Source organism: Bactrocera dorsalis, chromosome 4 (genome assembly GCF_023373825.1).
Source record: "Bactrocera dorsalis isolate Fly_Bdor chromosome 4, ASM2337382v1, whole genome shotgun sequence".
Taxonomy (NCBI): Eukaryota; Metazoa; Arthropoda; class Insecta; order Diptera; family Tephritidae; genus Bactrocera; species Bactrocera dorsalis.
The window spans coordinates 11,938,738-11,956,391 of NC_064306.1; the positions used below are offsets into that span (position 1 = coordinate 11,938,738).

Sequence of the window (17,654 nt, forward strand, 5' to 3'; positions counted from 1 at the left end):
AGTTTCATTAGCGAACTTACTTTTGCTTAGTACGAGCACAGCGACTTAACCTCACTTATTTGACATTTCTCGATTGCGTCTGTTTTGCGCCGAAGTGTACATTGGCAGTGATTTAATTATATTTCCCGTAATTACTACGCGCTCGAAACGTGAAAATTATATAATACAAGAACTTGGCGAGACGGTGAGCTCACCTTTTGTTTGTATGTATGTAGCTTTTGATATATGTATGTACTATATATATTTTTATTTACTTAAGTATTTAATGAATTTCGTGTGAATACACCTGCATTGGCAATGATATCGTATTTACATATGCTTATCGTTCTAAATATACTTGTATAAAAGCTGGTTTATATTACAAACAATTCCAACGAGAGTGTTTTTAATTTCTAACCTTAATTTTAATATTTTTCTTAAGAAGTTGTTTGATTGTTTATCCAGAAGTTATAATATTTTTAATAACTGACTTGTTGGTTGCTTAAGTTCTTAATATTAAGAAGCAGAATGGAACCAGAGCAAATGTTAGCTTCAGAGCTGTTTTGGATCATTGAATACAGGGAATGTGTCATGACTCTTACAATTTTAGCGTACGTTTCCGCAGCTGTTTCGCCCAATCGGGCGCAAAATTTTATCGCGACGCGTTGCTCTTGACTTCGTTTTTCCATTTTCGTGACGAGCACTACAAACACACGTCTACTCAACTTGACGCAGCTGGCGAACCAAACAAGCTAGAGCGATGGCACATATATCAATGGAGAGGGGAGGGTTGCCGGAAAAAGAGAAAGGGAATCTCAAGGTCACAGGTTTACCACAAGCGCGGCAATAAGATCAATAAGATCAGTCTCATTACTTAATTGTCAAACCTCGTAAAAACTGCAATCACAAAAATATGATAAATCAAAAAAAAAGAAATAAAAAATACTGCAATATCACATACAAAAAATACACTCAAAAAACTGAACAGTTGAAAATATAGTAGCGGCCATAAAAAGTCTGCCAGTAGCCAAATTCCACTTAGGAACTAAAATAATCCAAAAAAAAAGTGAAAATGAGAGTTTGTATGGATTTCTAATAAGACATAAAACAAATTATTAGTCAAAAATATTAATATTACAAAATTCTTCAGAGAATTTTATTCAAATTCGGTCAAATTATTAAAATTTTAAATATTCTTCAATTTTGAAAAAAATCAATAAAATAACAATATCACAATGGTGGTTTGTTTCTATTTCATATTTTTACTTTTTATTGGGAAATATCTTAATCAATAATTTTTCGTATGTCTCTTTGTTTTAATCAGCGCGCTAATCCCTTTTGGCTTTGGCGATATAGTCTTTAATCTTTATCTTCTTTAATTCTCCCTTTAATTTAGTAATCCGATCTCCACGTCTTCAAAATACCTATTCCTTCATAATCGCAAACAGATTTCCAATCAAATGTTCCCAGACCACGTTAACTGTTTTATGATTCAAAGCCACTGAATTTGGATTCAGCCGAAAAAGTTACAATCTGCCACTGCTCCAGTTTTCATGCTCTTTCACCCATACATATCGATGTTTCCTCATTTGTTGTCAGAATAAAAGCTAATTTGCAGCACATCGACGTTTGAATCCTGCACCTCTGAGCCTCCGGCGAACCGTTGTTGCATCCATTATCACTATTGTTGCGTCTGTAAGATCTTTTTAATGTCTGATGGGATTCAAAGCGATCCGGTAGGCAAAACCGTCGGAAGAGCCTGTCTTTGGCGACTGTTTTCGGCATTTTAGACTATTTTTTCAGAGCAGAACCTTTTTAGACCATCTTTTCAAAGAACACGTCTTCGAAATTTTGTCGTGAAATCCGCTGCGGAGTTGTTCACTTAATGGTTGTATTTATCACCTAAAACTAATCGAGATAGATGTAGAGTTATGTGTACATAAATTATGAGGATAAAGAGACGAGTTCAAATCCGATGAGTGTCGTCCGTCCGTCTGTGCAAACTGTAACTTGAGTAAAAATTGAGAAACTTATTACACATGTTTCTCAGCATTGTTATATAGTTGGTATTTTGAGCGGTATCCACTGCCGCCCACACCATTAAGCAAAAACCTATAAAGATAAAGAAACTGTAATTTGGCACAGAAGACCGCCGTAATAAGGGCACATGTGAGCTAAAAACTTAAAAAAGTGGGCATGAGTGGGTAAATATCTTCTAAGCCACTTAAGCTATAATAAACAAAATTCGTTCGGGATAAATCCCTTAAGCACCCCTACCGGGACTGTAAAAATGGATGAAATCGCAGATAACCACTACCCATATAATGGTACTTAAAAGTGCGATAAATCAATAACTAAATACTACAGAGACATACGTTTTATGCCCGAGACGGTATGAGAACACCCTTATACAACATACATATGCATAATGATTCTCGCTTGCTGGGATTCCAATCCTATTGCTGACTTTAAACACCTCAATGCTTCAGCATATGCTTTAATATAATGATTTTCGCTTGCTGGGATTCCAATCCTCTTGTTGACTTTAAACACCTCAATGTATTTCCGAGAGCGCTACTTTTCAGAAGTGTTTACCACTTTTTTTGTAAACTTCCGATTATTTTTATTTTATTTTGATAAAATTTGTGTGCAGTGAAAATGAAAACTTATATTTTTAGAAAATTCAACGATCAAAAAAAAATTTATAAAATAATTTTTCACTAAGTCAACTCGTTCAAAATTTATTCGAGGTCTGAGTTCAACCTCAAACCGTAAAAAATATAACCGGCTAAATGTGATCTCTGTCTTGGTTTTAAATTCTAACCTATGTACTATTGAACTTCTTACCTAACTTAACCTAGCACCTGCCTAACCTAAAAAAATATAACCTCATACAGAAAAACCAAACCAATATTATCGAAATGCAATCATTAATATTTGCTACTTGAACTATGTATGTATGTATGTAGTCCTGTGTATATATGCATATTAGGGTGTTTTTTTTTTTTGAACTATTAATTTTTTTCAGTCCCGCCTTAATATTAACATTAAGAACTGGACCAAGGCCTGTAAAAATTTTCCATAGAAAATACACTACAATCGTGAGTTTTTATCTTTAAATTCCTACAGATCAGAGGTATTTTATGGCATCGCTTTGATTTTAGACGCATATTTCTCAGAATTGCTCACTCTACAAAAGTGCCCAGTGCAACAAAGTCGTAACTCACACCGGCAAGGTAGTACGGGACTCCAAACCTGGTTTTTCCATGAAGTTCGCATTGTTTTGTATTTATCTCATAAATGACAAGAGCTATAGAAAAAATTTAAATGACAGATTTGTAGCAAATTTTATTTGCTATAAAAAAGGTACGAGGTCAAAATCGCTATCATTAATACTTCTCGAGATATTCAGCTTTTTATGTAAGGCTGTATGCAATTTTCATAGATTTTTTAATACATACCATCTATAAAATTCTATAAAACCTTGCTTAAAAAGCCGACGGGACTGAAAAAAATTAAGAGGTCAAAAAAAAAACACCCTAATGTATATATTATATTAAGCTGAATATGTATATACATACATTATTAAGCCCCTGCTTTAGTTATGCTCAAGCGCACAAACTTCAAATTTTTTGTGCAGAAAATTCGTGAGCGATTGAATAAAAGTTCTGCTCTCCGCAAGGCACACACATCTTTTTCAGTATATAGGTTTACATAAAAAGTAACGTACATTTATGTAAATTTGACATTGTATACATAAATAAATAATTTATATGCTTTTTCTTTCGAATTTATTTGCGTTTTTTATTTGCATTCTTTTGGCAAAATATTTGTATTTTTGCATTATTTATTAATTTATGTGCCCATCAATAATAATTCCCAGTAGTAAAATTAAACGAAGGTGCAGCAGAGCTGACATGCATACAAGTAAATAAAATATTTATTTGTTATTGTTTGTAATCGCTACCTTTTAATACTTTATAATGTGGCATTATGTTTAAAGTTGCAAAAATGGTTAACGGTTCTTTATAATAGTAAACAGAAAAGGAGCGTTCTGCTTAGGCAACATTTTCCACAAATTTTTGTAATGCTGATAGTTTTTTTGACAGTGCTTTGCGGACTAAAAATCGTGCTGTAGAGTTTATACCTAGCTCATATATCTTTTTGCTTTATAATGACACTGAAGAGAGACAGAAAAGTGGGGTATAAAGAGCATCGAGTGTATCTAGAATAAATATGCTGAAGCTTTTGAATTTAAATCAGAAAGTATGGTCAAACATGTTCGCTTATTTAACTTATTAAAGAATTGATTTAGTACGAACTATAACTTATAACATTACTCTGACTTTTTTTATGTCTATCTTTTAAGAAACTTTAGTTTTATTCAATTAAAAAGGAGAGCTTTTGCAAATTTTCTCAAAGATTAGTTACATACTTCTTACAAAGTTAATCTCTAAGCCGTAGTCACTGAGACTTTTCCAGAATATTTAGCCTAGAACATAGTTAGGAGAAAAAGCTGAATCTAGCCAAGAGTCGATTCTGATCGACATTGATACCACTTTAGTGCCGCTAAGCGTTTGAGAGAGTCAATGTTACACTTCGCGCCCGAATTTCATTGAGAACAAATACATATGACAAGAAAGTAGCTTAAAAGACCGAGGTTGAAACATCTCGGTAGATTTACTTTCGGCGAAACAGTAGAAAAATCGGAAACCAGCAAGAGCCTTAACAAATTTGTGCTAGCTTCAAAAAGTTTTGTAGATTTATGAGGGCGCTATGATCAATTTAATTGGTATTTGAGGTACTATAACGGCCCGGTTTTCCAAGCTGTTCAAATAAATTCCCTGTTAAGATCGACCTCTTAGCATAACCTCAACTAAAACTTCGAGTAAAGCTAAAGACTTAAACAAAAAAAGTAAATTTAGTAAATCTCCGTCGAATATGTCTAAAATCTTGGCTTTAAATGCAACCTTGTACATCAAAAATACTCGTCTTTCTTCAATGGTAAAGCATTTCGTTAGCAATTTCGATTTTCCGGCACCTAAATACCTTCTACTGGGTAAGGGTTATACTATACATATTTTCCGCATTTAATAACCGCTAGAGTCAACGGTAGCTAACCCAAACCCACACGCTTGCATGGAAAACTAAATAAACGAGGCATATTATTACCAAATTGCATTTTCATGTTTTCAATTGTTTGTCAATTTTCGTAATAAATTGCCCATTGACGTGTTAACAACCACAAATTGTTGCTATCGACGACATTTTCCACATTGACTTCTAATCTAATGCACTATAAATAAAATACGACCTGCCGCAACCGCCCAACCGCCCAAAATATCGTGCACACAGCCAAACATTGCTTGATGGAGTAGCGCGCGCCTCATTTCCGCTAGAATTCCGGCGATGTTTGACTATCGCTTCGACTTCATTTCGCCATCAATCTATCTATTCGCATTATTTGTGAAAATTTTGCTTCCTTTTTGTCAGTTCAACAGCGTCTGTGCCGTATAACGGTACATGGTACTTAAATAACGCTTACGGTTTTTACGGCCTAAGCTTTTCAGTATCTCTCAAATTTCAATTGTCGACAAGTGTAGGTAGCTGAAGTGTTTGCATAAAATGTCGTTTCCTGCAGCAAAGTCAACAATGCCGTCGCAGTTCGCGGTCACCGGTAAATCGTTACAATTGCAGCTGCCACGCCCACTGCCACAGTTGCCAACACGTAAAATTTACAATCCCGCGTACTTTTTCAATGAAACTTATCAACACGAAATCGCCAATCATTATCGTGACTACAAGCGAAGGGCGCGCATACCGCGGCGAAGGCGACACACAATTTATGTGCCCTACAGGCGCGCTGCTTTCTACGGTGTCGTGTCGGGCGAACCGAGAGCAGTGCTGCCAATAGCTGTGCATGATTTTCCCAGGTAATGCGAGGGCGTGAAGTGCTACTTATGAAAAATAAAATAAAATTAAATAAAATAGGGAACGATCACTTGCTTTCTATTACCAACAGGTCAGCCATAGGGGTGGTTAAGCAGTTCCATTTCCCGCTAGGCTTCCTCCAAGTTTAAAGGCGTTGAACTATTTAAAGTATAGCGAACACTACGAATTAGTCTTCTTTTTGGTCTGATTAAAGATTTTAATAAAAATGGAGTGCGAAGAGGTTGTAATCAGGCGGTACCTCAAACAGTTTTCGGTGTTTTACTGGTGAACACTTTGAAATCTGAAAGGTTTTGAGGGTAGAATCTCAAGGCCTTTGAGAGAAAACTGCGGCCCGGGGATTATTGGTGTGAATTGTTGGAGAAAGGAATCTGCGAATAGCTATTGCAGAGCACTGTGCACCCTGAGAACACCGCGCCCGAGAGGAATTGTTCAGGTCTCCTCTCTTCGCTAGTTCACTGTCTCCAACCTTATGGATTCAGCGAAATTGTATGAATGAATTGTGAAGCTGGTAAGCTAACCAAGAAAGTTGTCAGTCTAATAATCTCATTTGGACAGCATCCACGTATCATCAGATGGTTTAAAAATCTCGGCTTGTTACTTAAATAGTTATAAAATCGGACGCTAATTGTTAAAGTTGTATGAAAGAAGGAAAGGTGGCAACATCCACACACTTACTCCTTCATTGTCTTTGCAAGATTGAGGTAGCTCGGCAGTCATACCTTAGGCAAACAAGGAGACATAGCCGAGACTGACATTGGTCGGCTCAAGAAATGTGTGATCGGTTGAAAGTGCTTTGTTGATTTATGAGCGTCTTTAAGTTAATTTTTTATTGGACTTCTAGGTACCACAATTGACTATCGTTATAAGCTGCCCAAGTGAGATCCTTTTTGCGTTCGACCATTTAACCTAACCTACTGAAATAGTTGGCATTTTCGTTTGAGCTTGTCATAGAACTCTTAGTACAAAAGCAAAATCATTTCATTATACTTAAACTCTACTTTTTTGGTGTTTAAGGAAAGACAACAAATGGTGATAAGGCTTTCGTTGTTATGACAATTAACCATAGTCAATCATCGAATTAATTTTATGGCAAAAAAGCCAGTGCGTTCATCCATTCAGACGACATGACCTAGTCAGCGTAGTTGCTGTCTCTTAATTCGCTGAATTTCGTTGTACGAGTATATCGTCATGCTCGTCGTTTCATCGACTGCGGTATTCGCCGCTACCTGACGCGGCCTTTTCGTGTTGTCTAAAGCAGGTTTGAAATCGGTGAACAGGTGGCTCTTTTCACCGGTCTTTTCTAAGATTTGGCGCATGGTGAATGTCTGGTCAGTTGTTGATTTTGCAGGCCTATAGCCACACTGATAAGGTCCAATCAGTTTGTTGACGCTAGATAGGACCTTATATGCGATGTTGAAGAGGCTTATGCCACGGCAGTTGGTTCAGATTGTGTGGTCTTCCTTTTTGTGTATGGGCCAGATCACAAATAAATTCTAATCGTTTACTTTTGTGTACATATATACATCTAAAAATACATATATATTAATTAATAACTAAACGCTGCAATCCATAAAAAAATCTTTTATCAAACTTATAGCAGATAATCTCCTCTAAGATCAGCTCGTCACGGTAAACATAATCAAAGCAGACAAAGCATATAATTACCCATGACATCTGGGCGCGCACTCGCCAACAATTAAATCGACTATATTAAACCTGAAGAAAGTTCTAAGAAAAAAGTTTCCATGCCCCCTCATATACACACTAATACTATATATAAGGACAAGGTCACCGAGTGTAATTTTCAAATGAACTTTTGCGACAACAAATTAAAAGAAGCCAAACATGTACTTTAGCGCTTCATTAAGGCATTCACCTAAAAGCTGCTAACTACTAAATGCAACACTCACACAAACATCAACACGCCCATACTCATACATATGTATATACATACATCAATTTGTTTGTAAAGCAAAAAATCCAAAAAATGTTAAAACATTTTTTATGGCCGTAAAATGTGTGTGGAAAATCCGCAAATAAAAGCCACAAAAGTAAACACAAATATACAAATACAACGATAGTAATAACAACAGCCATTTGTGTGGTGGCAAAGTTGGGGCATGAGTGAGAATTGAATGCTGAGTGCCGTTAGGTGGATATAAAGCGTCAACTAACGTTACACGGCGGTGCCATCGCGTATAAATATATACGAAAGCATTATTCTATGTGTGTATATGGGGCTGTAAATAAGCGCCTGTTGCATAGTATACGTGTATCGTGGGGTTTTATAGCTAGCTTGTACAGTGCGGTGAATATGTTGAATATCCTAACAGAAATTATGAAAACAAGTTTTTATTAGATAAAATTGTTGTATTTGCCGCTGTTCTAGAACAGTATTCTTGGACATCAAACCAAATAGTTAGAACAGTGGGTTGAATGTGTCGAATATATTAAAAAATTAAAAAAAAAAAAATTATATATATGTACATATATAAAACTAATATGTATTATTTCTCTAAAATCAATTGAAGCAATATAGATAATTTTTAAAAGCAAAAAAAAACATATTATGACGAAACACATTGGAAAGATAAAATAACAAAAAATAAAAGTAAAAATTTACTTGCGATCGGGAGCGGGAAGTGGCAGGGGATAAGCTTGGTTAACTTTTTTAAGGGTTATAAACAGTTTAGCTCGATTTCCGGCAAAACTAAGAGACCTGTAGAAAATGGTTAAAAGGAAAAATTGTAGATAATGTAAAGATGTAAGACCTTTGTATTAACACATTCATCACATGAGTGCAAAATATATGTGAAACACTCAAAAATCCAAATTTTTTGGGATTTTAATTTTTTTCTTGTACAAAAAAAACTCGCATAAGCTTAATTTTTTTGTCCAAAATAACTTGTTTTTTTTTCATATTAAATTAATTACATATACATATAGAGTGATCTATATAAAATTTTAAATTTCGAAGATAGGGCGTAAAAGATTGAGTGTGGCGTTTGCTGTATGGCACGTAGCGCCGTCCTGCTGGAACCAAATGTTGTCCAAGTCTTCCTCTTCAATTTGCTTCAAGAAAAATTCGGTTAACATTGCGCGACATCGCTCACCACCGCGAACGGCGGTTCCTTCTTCATTTTCGAAGCAAAATGGGCCGATGATTCCACCAGACCAAAATCCGCACCATACAGTGATTCGTGCTGGGTGTATTGGCTTTTTGACGATTACGTGCGGGTTTTCTGTGCCCCAAATACGACAATTCTGCTTGTTAACGTAACCATCGAGGTGGAAATGAGCCTCGTCCGAAAAGATGATTTTTCGGTAAAATCGACCATTCTCGGTCAAACGATCTTCTGACCAATCTGCGAACTGTAGAATAGTAAATAGCGACACATTTCGTAAATTTTAGACTTTTTACTAAATATCTGTCACTTTCCGAATGGTATTTGACGTGTCCAATGTCGAAATATAGATAATTCAAATTTAAAACGTTAGATGGCCCACCCGTTATATTTCAAATCGAAAAAACTGTAATTTTCAATCAAAAATTCTCACATCAAAATATCAGTTAAGCTCTAGACACAACCTTTTTCTACAATCACAGTGAAACCGTTCATTTTTTGAACTACCCAATCGATCACATCGATAACTATTCTCCGACTTCTTGACAAGGCTGGAGGAATCGCTATTAGTCTACTATTAATCTGCACTACTCAATTTTACTTGTCTGTATAATTTCTACTACATATTTATAAGATTTAAAGATTATTGCAAAATTTTTATACTCGTATAGATCACTATGGTTCCTGGTGGAACAGAATTCCTCTCCTATAGTCCAAAGCAGGCCTCTTCTGGGTGATTGCTAACTTCAGGCGCTCATATTTTTGACAGTAGACATACGAATTGTGAACTTGGTTATATGAGAGCAGCTAAGTGTAGATGATTTCCTATCAATCCTGGTTCAGCTGCCATTTTCGCCAGTTTACCCCAACTCATTTCCATTATTTTAACGATATTTTCGACAATTGGTCTTCCTAACTGCATTTCTAGAAAGTCGTCTGATTTCTTTGGAATATGTTTAGGTTTAGGTTTAGGTAAGATGGCTGAGCAAAGATCACACGTAGACTAATAATGTAGTCCTTTCTTTGGAATAAGTTGTTTACAAAATATATTTCTTAATTTTTTGATTATTTTACGTAGTTTTTAATATTTTTATTAGTATTACGTAAGTATATTATAAAATTAAGTTATTAAATTTTAAAATGATAAAGATTTTCATACCAGATATGCCATTTTAATTTTTGTGTTCTATTTTAGCGTTTTATTTATTTAGAAACAAGATTTATTTCGAAAAAAAAAAAATTATACTTTAAACTTCTATAACTGGACTATACTATTACTGTAATCTTTCTTGTTTCGAAAACAGTTTTGAGCCTGATAGAAACATAAAACTTTATAATTAGCTTAGATTCGACTAGGAATTTGCTAACAGAAGAATTACTTCATACTCTGCGAACACCTAGTGTTCTGACTCATGTAGTTAGAAAACATACTAATTCCTACCTTTAAAAGGTAAATAAAATGACTTTTCTGTAAAAACACTCCGGTAGAGCCATGAAATGGTTTAAAATAGTTTGTCGCCTTGATTTTGTTTTGAGAAACATCTGCAACGACCAACAATGGACAGGGCGAGACCAAATCTGAACATCATATTAAGCGAGTGTTCATTTCAATATTAAGCTGTTAGATTTAGATCACTGCGAAGGTCTCCAAGTAGTTGAATGTATATTTTGCAGTTTATCAATCGACCGGCCCAAACTACTTGGATCACTCGTTACTTCTTTAGGACATTCCACAACTTTTTCAAGAGGATGCTTTTTTGCGAGAGTAATCAAGACAACCCATGTATCGTACCGTACCGTAAATGAAGGAAATAAATGATGTACATATACTATTGGTATAGAAAAAATCCATTACATTACCAATCGATGGCTTTTGTAATCCCTGAATAGTGAAAGTTCTTGATACAGGGAGTCAAGGAGCTTTCGTGGATTCCGTTCCGAAGATTTTAATGATAAATTCACCACGTTCTGAAAGACCAATTGTCGATAATATCGATAACAGAATGGAAATCGTTGTAAAATCGCATTAAAATCAATACAGTTTTGAAGGGAATGATTAGAGGTGATGGAAAATGGATCACATCAAGCAAAAAGCATGTAGTCGACTCGCGGTGGGCCGGTGCAAACGTTAAGTCAGGATTAACTGCCAGGAAAGATATGCGCTGTTTTATGGGATTGGCAGGGAATCATCTAATATGAGCTCCAACCCTACGGTGACCTGCAATGACGACATTAATTGGACCGATTGAAGTAAACTATCGGATAGAAGTGGCAAGCTTTGTTGAATAGGCTCCATACTAGCTACGAAAGCTTAGTTGTGATAATCTTATGATTCAACTTTGTAGTTTGGATCTGACATTAAGTGATTACTAACTGCTCCAGTCTATGGCAAATGATTTTGCTGCTGAAACATTCGTCACAAGAGAAACTTTTGAAACACTAATATCCCAGTTTTACAGTCTGTCCAGTAAGAGCGTGGTCGTGTTAATTTATAAAAAAAAATTATTTTATGAAACTTTCATATTTATATATACATTGTACACATTACAAACAATGATGCAATTTGGTCAATAATATGTCCAGTCACCATCGGCGTAGATGATTTCCTGGCATCTCCGAGGCATGCTTTCTACTAATTTGACGGCGTATTCTAGTGGCAAGGATCTCCAAATCCGACGAATTTCGTAAGACAACTGCTTTAAAGTTTATGTGCGTCTTCCACGTAGCTTCTGTTCAATATATGCCCACACATTTTCAATAGGGTTTGCATCGGGCGACTGCGACGGCCAATCCAATGTAACGATGCCAGATAGAGTTTTCCACTGAGTACAGAGCTTGCTGCGGTGTTTAGGATCGTTGTCCTCCTGCAGAATTCAATCTTCATTTTTTCTGATGAACCATCGTTTGGCAGTTAGCAGTAAAGGATTTTTGTTGATTTTTATAATTTTCTCGGCATTTAGGCTGTCAGTAAAGAGGTACAAAGTATACTTGCTTTGAGAAGCAGCCCCAAAGATGCAGCTTTATTCCATGTTTTACGTTCCGCTGAATAAGCCTATTGGTGGAAGTTGACCAGGCTCGCGTGAGGACAGAACGTGCCCATATAGAACATTCATCAGTAAAAATGACATTTTCAAAATCTCTATCAATATTCTCATGCGCCCAGCGAGACGCTTTGTCACAAGTTTTTCAGTCAACAGAGGCTTCTTCATTGCGTTGTGCCATTTCAGATCAAGAGTATAAAGAAGGGTTCGGATAGTTTCGTAGGATATATCTAAAAGTTTTGCCATTAATTTTGCTTGTCCTTGGCGCAGTGTTAAAGTAGGATTCCGCGAAAACAGATTCACTATTCTTTTTTCATCTTTTTTGTTCACTTTTCCTATCGAACCACGTTCTGGCAAATCATCGACATTTTTAGCCACTATATATCGCTGTATCCACTTCTGTACAAATGCCTTCGACTTTCTTATACACATATTTAGCAGCCGCTGATTGCGACATTTTGGGACCTTTTGGGTGGTTTCAAAAACTGTTTTCCTGAGCAGTTCACACTACACACACCATACATTCAACTTGGCGAGCAACGCTAATTTTTTGTGAATAATCCAACAATAACAGCACACCAACGATAGCTTGATATGCTATTGTTCTCAAACCGCATTTACAGCAAATAACGGTATATTGTGTGACAGCGCCAGTTCGAAGTTCAAAGACTCATTTATTTTGAGTGACCTCTCAAGAGCTTTAAGTTTGTTATCAACTTTTTGAGTACACTTGAAACACTGTGCTTTATGTATTAGCGAAGTGACCAGCCAGGCATGCATTAAGTCATAATAAATTATTCAGAAAGGTAGCCCTTACGCCAAGCCACCTGTCAGAGATGACAGCCATGTCAAGCTGTATATACGGCTGTGTGCAACAAGCTATACAGCATAAAGCTTAACAACAGCGTACAGTCAACTGCAAAAACCTAACAATACGGACGCAACGAGCTACGCAAAACCGTGGGATCTTTTGTCTGCTTTTATTTTCACTTTCGACTCTCCACTGTCTTATTACTCCCTTTTTATTTCTGCTTATTTGCTGCTTTCTCCTATACTATGTATGTGCATTTGTATGTAGTGTGTAGAAATTTGTATTGTTGGACCCTCGGTCGACTTGTTGTTTAATGCCTGAACACACATTGGACTAATTACAGATTCACTGCCGTTTATACAACACCGCGCGGTCGTCAGACATTGTGTGAGAACGCGCCGCCAGACGATACGTACAACGGGACAGTGCGACGCATTCGTCAGGCGCACAGCTACAAGGAACTTAAGTTGCTGGTCGACAGACAGTTGCGGTGGAGGGACAAGCACGGCGTGACCAATTACTGCAACGGAAGGATTGACGCGCGCTATCGTCAGCGCCCGAACGCCGAAGGTGAAGGGTTTTGTAGCCGCAAAGCGTTTAAGTGCGCCACAACAGGTAAAGGAAAAGACGAGAAGTCATCAAAGCGACAAATAAATAGCGGCGCTGACGTCAATGCAGACAGCGCTAATGCTAATGGAAAACTGTACGATTACAGTGATGGGTATGCTGATGATGACGCTGACAATAGTGCTGCAAATGACAGCGTAGGGAAAGTGAAAGCACCAGTATTGCAAGTGTCACGTAGTAAAGAAGCAAATAATAAACACACTTGGTACCGAAAACTGCCAGCGGCTAAACAAACAGCGCGCACAGCTAGTGCCGAAAGTGTTGGCCACAAAGTAACACGAAATCAGCATTGCGCTACAGCACTTACAGAGGTTAGCACGTACGCATACAAAGGGCGCCCACATACCGTTAATTACCACAAAAACGTACAACCGTTTAGTGTAGCCGCAGACGGAGCTTTAAGTACCACCGAAAGCTACTTGCGCTTAGCTTGTGAGTACTACGAGCAAGGAGTGTTACGGCACGTCGAGTACCTACAAGCAATCGGCCAGCGGAACGCCGCACGGCGCGAGCAGCGCAGACTTGCCACAGCGTGCGGACAAACGTCACAAACGACACGCAGCAGCAGCAACGAGGGCACAGCTTCGCGCGACAGTAGCGCCAGCAATACGCCGGTTGGTACGCCACGCGTGCGCAGCGCGGAGCATTACTTTCGTTTGACTAATTTATTGCGGCGCATTGGCCGTAAGCGCAGTTTCAAAGTTGGCTGTAGCGCCACTGCTATAAGCGCGCCGCAACATAATCCGTGCGCAATACGCGTTAACATTAAACCGTTTGTGGGGCGCGCGGTAAAAGCATTAAAAGCGACGCGGCAAAAGAACGTCGCGGCGCCAATTACGCCGAGCACGCCAGCAGCGCATACAGCGCGTACGCCCGATGGTTGTAGCATGAACGATTATCTGAATGCCAATTCGTCAACGGCAATAAATACAACAACAGTGGCAGCACGCGCGCATTTCCATGAATTAATTGATCATCTAATGCAATTAGAGATAAGTGACATTGATGCGTCATTGCCGAAAATTACATTAACAGACTGTTCGAGCATAGGTAATGCGGAGCCGATAGAGGTAGCGCATACAGACACGACAGCAACAAGCCATAGCAACGATAACGCTTTTGCATTTCAATTTGACAACGCTTACAATAGCAACAATTTTAGTGCCTACAACGCGTTCGATACGCAAGTCGCTGAGCAAAAGCAGCTAGAGCAACAGGTACGCACAGCGGCGCGTCGTAACGGTTTCACGCTCAGGCAAACGAAATTCGGTACATCGTATTCGAGTCTGGATATTCCCGACGAAGTCCACTATAACAGCGAGGCGAGGCCACCGTAAAAGGTGAGACACGAATGCGGCGGACGAGCAATATAAAAGTTTATGTTATTATTTTCAAGACGTTGAGTTCTGTGCTTTGAAGATACGAGTAGATTCTCAAAAATCTTGCGGATAATGAATTGTAAGGGATCGTGAGGTCATCGGTTTGATTTTTTTTGCTTTTCAAAGTTAAAAACATACTATTTCTACATATCGCTTCATAAACATTTGTAAATTTAGGTAATTTCAAAGGCATAACCATTTCAAATCGGCTCAGAAAAATTCTACTCACTCAAGTCGTCATATTTAAGACCCAGCCACATAGAGACGAGCCTTGAAATCGGTTACATATTTTTATATTACTAAGGTCTTGGCTTCTTTTGGGACACCAACATACATCTTAATGAACTAATCATCACTTGGTAATGAAGTTGTTTATAAGTTGCCTCAGTGCCTAGTCTGTTTCGTACTGTGTTTGGGTAAGCAGGTCGTAAGAATATAAACTTTGACCACAAGTTTGTTCGATCCTGTTCTATGGTTCCGGGTTTATTGGGATTTCTGCGAATATAACCTAAGCGTTAATCATTTCTGGTTGTACAAGCTGCAACCTGACTAACTATAAATCCGGATCTGAACCTTTCGGAAAGATAGAGCTGCCGTAGGCCTGCAATTTCCGTGGCGTTTCATATTGATTCCAACATATTTCTAGGTATACGTTCCGGTTTTTATAATTGTCTTAAAATGAGGACTTTACTTGAAGACTTTGGAGTTGGAACACAATTTAGCCGATTAGTAACCACTTTCACAAACCATTGCCTACAGATAAATGAAGGTTACTTCAGATATGTTTTCAGATTTCTTCTTATTTGGAGTCTCTACGTGGTCTAAGAAGAAAATATCTACTGGAAAAGCTTTTGAAAACTTAAATTTACTTCTTTAGACAGAAGACGTTGGTTATAAGACGCGATTTAGTGCTCCAATTCTTGAATCTAGAACAAGACTCATGCTATTTCATGACCAGAAATTAAAAAGTGTGTATTTTTCTATGAAGCCTCTCTGACCCCTAATATTTAATGTTTTTAAAGCTCAAAAGTTTCATAGCATATTCATCAGCCGTTTTTAGCCAGCTGACCCTTTAGTAGGATCCTTTCTACTAACAAGTATGTGTCAAAAGTTCGAAAAAGAATTTAACAAAAGGATTAGTTAGGACTAGCTATAAGCTAACTTTTTAATGCGAGTCCAAACAGATATGTATCTTAAATTTTGAATAAAATAAAGTTGAGAAAGAAGCTTTCATGTGATTTTTCCTTATACTTTAGAAAAAATTACATGAAAGCTTCCTCTTCAACTTTAATTACTTTTTGTGCTTTGGAAAAAACTTTCATGTGATTTTTCTTTTTCCTTTGGAAAAAATCACATGAAAGCTGTTTTTTACTTTGGAAAAATCACTTGAAAGCTTCCTTTTCAACTTTATTTACCTTTTGTGCTTTGGAAAAAGCACATGAAAGCTTCTTTTTCAACTTTATTTTGGACTCGCAATTGTTTAATCCTTATTATTACTAAGATTATAGTAAATTAAGAGTCATACAAACTAATTACAGCCATTTCTTTCTTTTTTTTATTAATTTTTCTTTGTTTTGGTACATATCAAAAACATAACCACAATTGTTTTATCTTTTCTTTCCCACAGCCTTGCCATCACTATTTGTACAAACTCAAGTGTCCTGCCACTTCACGCAACTTAAGCACAGCAGAAACTACTTCATCTTTCGAGAAACTCAATAAATAAGCGAAGTGTAGAAGAATTAACGAACCAACAACCGATCGATATCATCGTTAGCCATCGTAACTTAACATTTTTCGTGCCAGCAGCCATTCATTCATTGTCCAACTGAAGTGCGACATCAAGTGTGTTCGACGCAGAAGACCGTTACCACCGATAACATTATTGTTGTTGTTATTTTCTTTTGATTTATCCAACGGTTTTTCGCGCATCGTCGTCGCTGTGAACAATGGTTGCAATCGAACATCGTCAAAAGTCATCGACAGCAGCAACAGCAACAGCGACAGCGACTTCAGCAGCAACAATCAATATAGCCGTATTATCGCCAACATCGTCCGCCTCATCAACATCGGCTGCGTCGAATACGACCACCACCACCACTTCGAGCATTCAACAACAGCAGCAGCAACAACAACAACAATTACAAATAAAGAAAGAGGAGCCGGAGGAGAAATCGCATTTGGTGGACGACGAGATATTGAAAACCAATCAGAAATCGCCAATAAAACAGAAACTGGCTAAAATGTCCGAGTTGGAATCACCCGCCGAGATACAAAATTTGGAGAAGAAACAAGCACATAAATCTACTGCCGGCGCCGTCTCGAAGAGTGCGGTTAGTCAGCGTAATGTCGATATAAAGATTGCCAAAAAATCGAACTTGGATGCGGCCACTAAGGAGCTAACGAAGAAAGTACTCAAATTGGATTTGACGGGGAAGGAGTTGGACGAATTTTCGATTAAATCACCCAAATCTCCAATTGGTAAGTAGCAACTATGATAGGAAAGACACTTAATAAGTAGTTACCAGAAACTTAAAAAAATAAACAGATTTGTTCAGTGGACAGAAAAGCATGTATGCCAAAGGGAACATAACTGGTAAGAAACCTAACCACAACTCTGAGTTTGGGTTTGATTAAATCGAAGAATTGAATTAACGGCTTCGTTTGCTATACTTCCAAAAACTCTGTCGAAATACTACAAGTCATTATAGTAATCCAGCAAACGCTTAATATATCCCAA

At 37.4% G+C, this 17,654-nt stretch overlaps 1 protein-coding gene across 2 annotated transcripts in view; it reads left to right on the forward strand.

Moving 5' to 3' along the window:
• LOC115065706 (probable inactive protein kinase DDB_G0270444) overlaps positions 1–17,654 on the forward strand; it is a 65,734-nt gene that overhangs the window by 45,378 nt on the left and 2,702 nt on the right. The window contains exons 2-3 of one of the 2 annotated variants that reach the window (XM_049456524.1): positions 13,252–14,875; positions 16,542–17,395. In XM_049456524.1, coding sequence (XP_049312481.1) covers positions 16,864–17,395 — 532 coding nt within the window. In that variant the 5' untranslated portion in view covers positions 13,252–14,875; positions 16,542–16,863. The remainder of the gene's footprint in view (positions 1–13,251; positions 14,876–16,541; positions 17,396–17,654) is intronic. The other variant, XM_049456525.1, reaches the window with a different exon arrangement.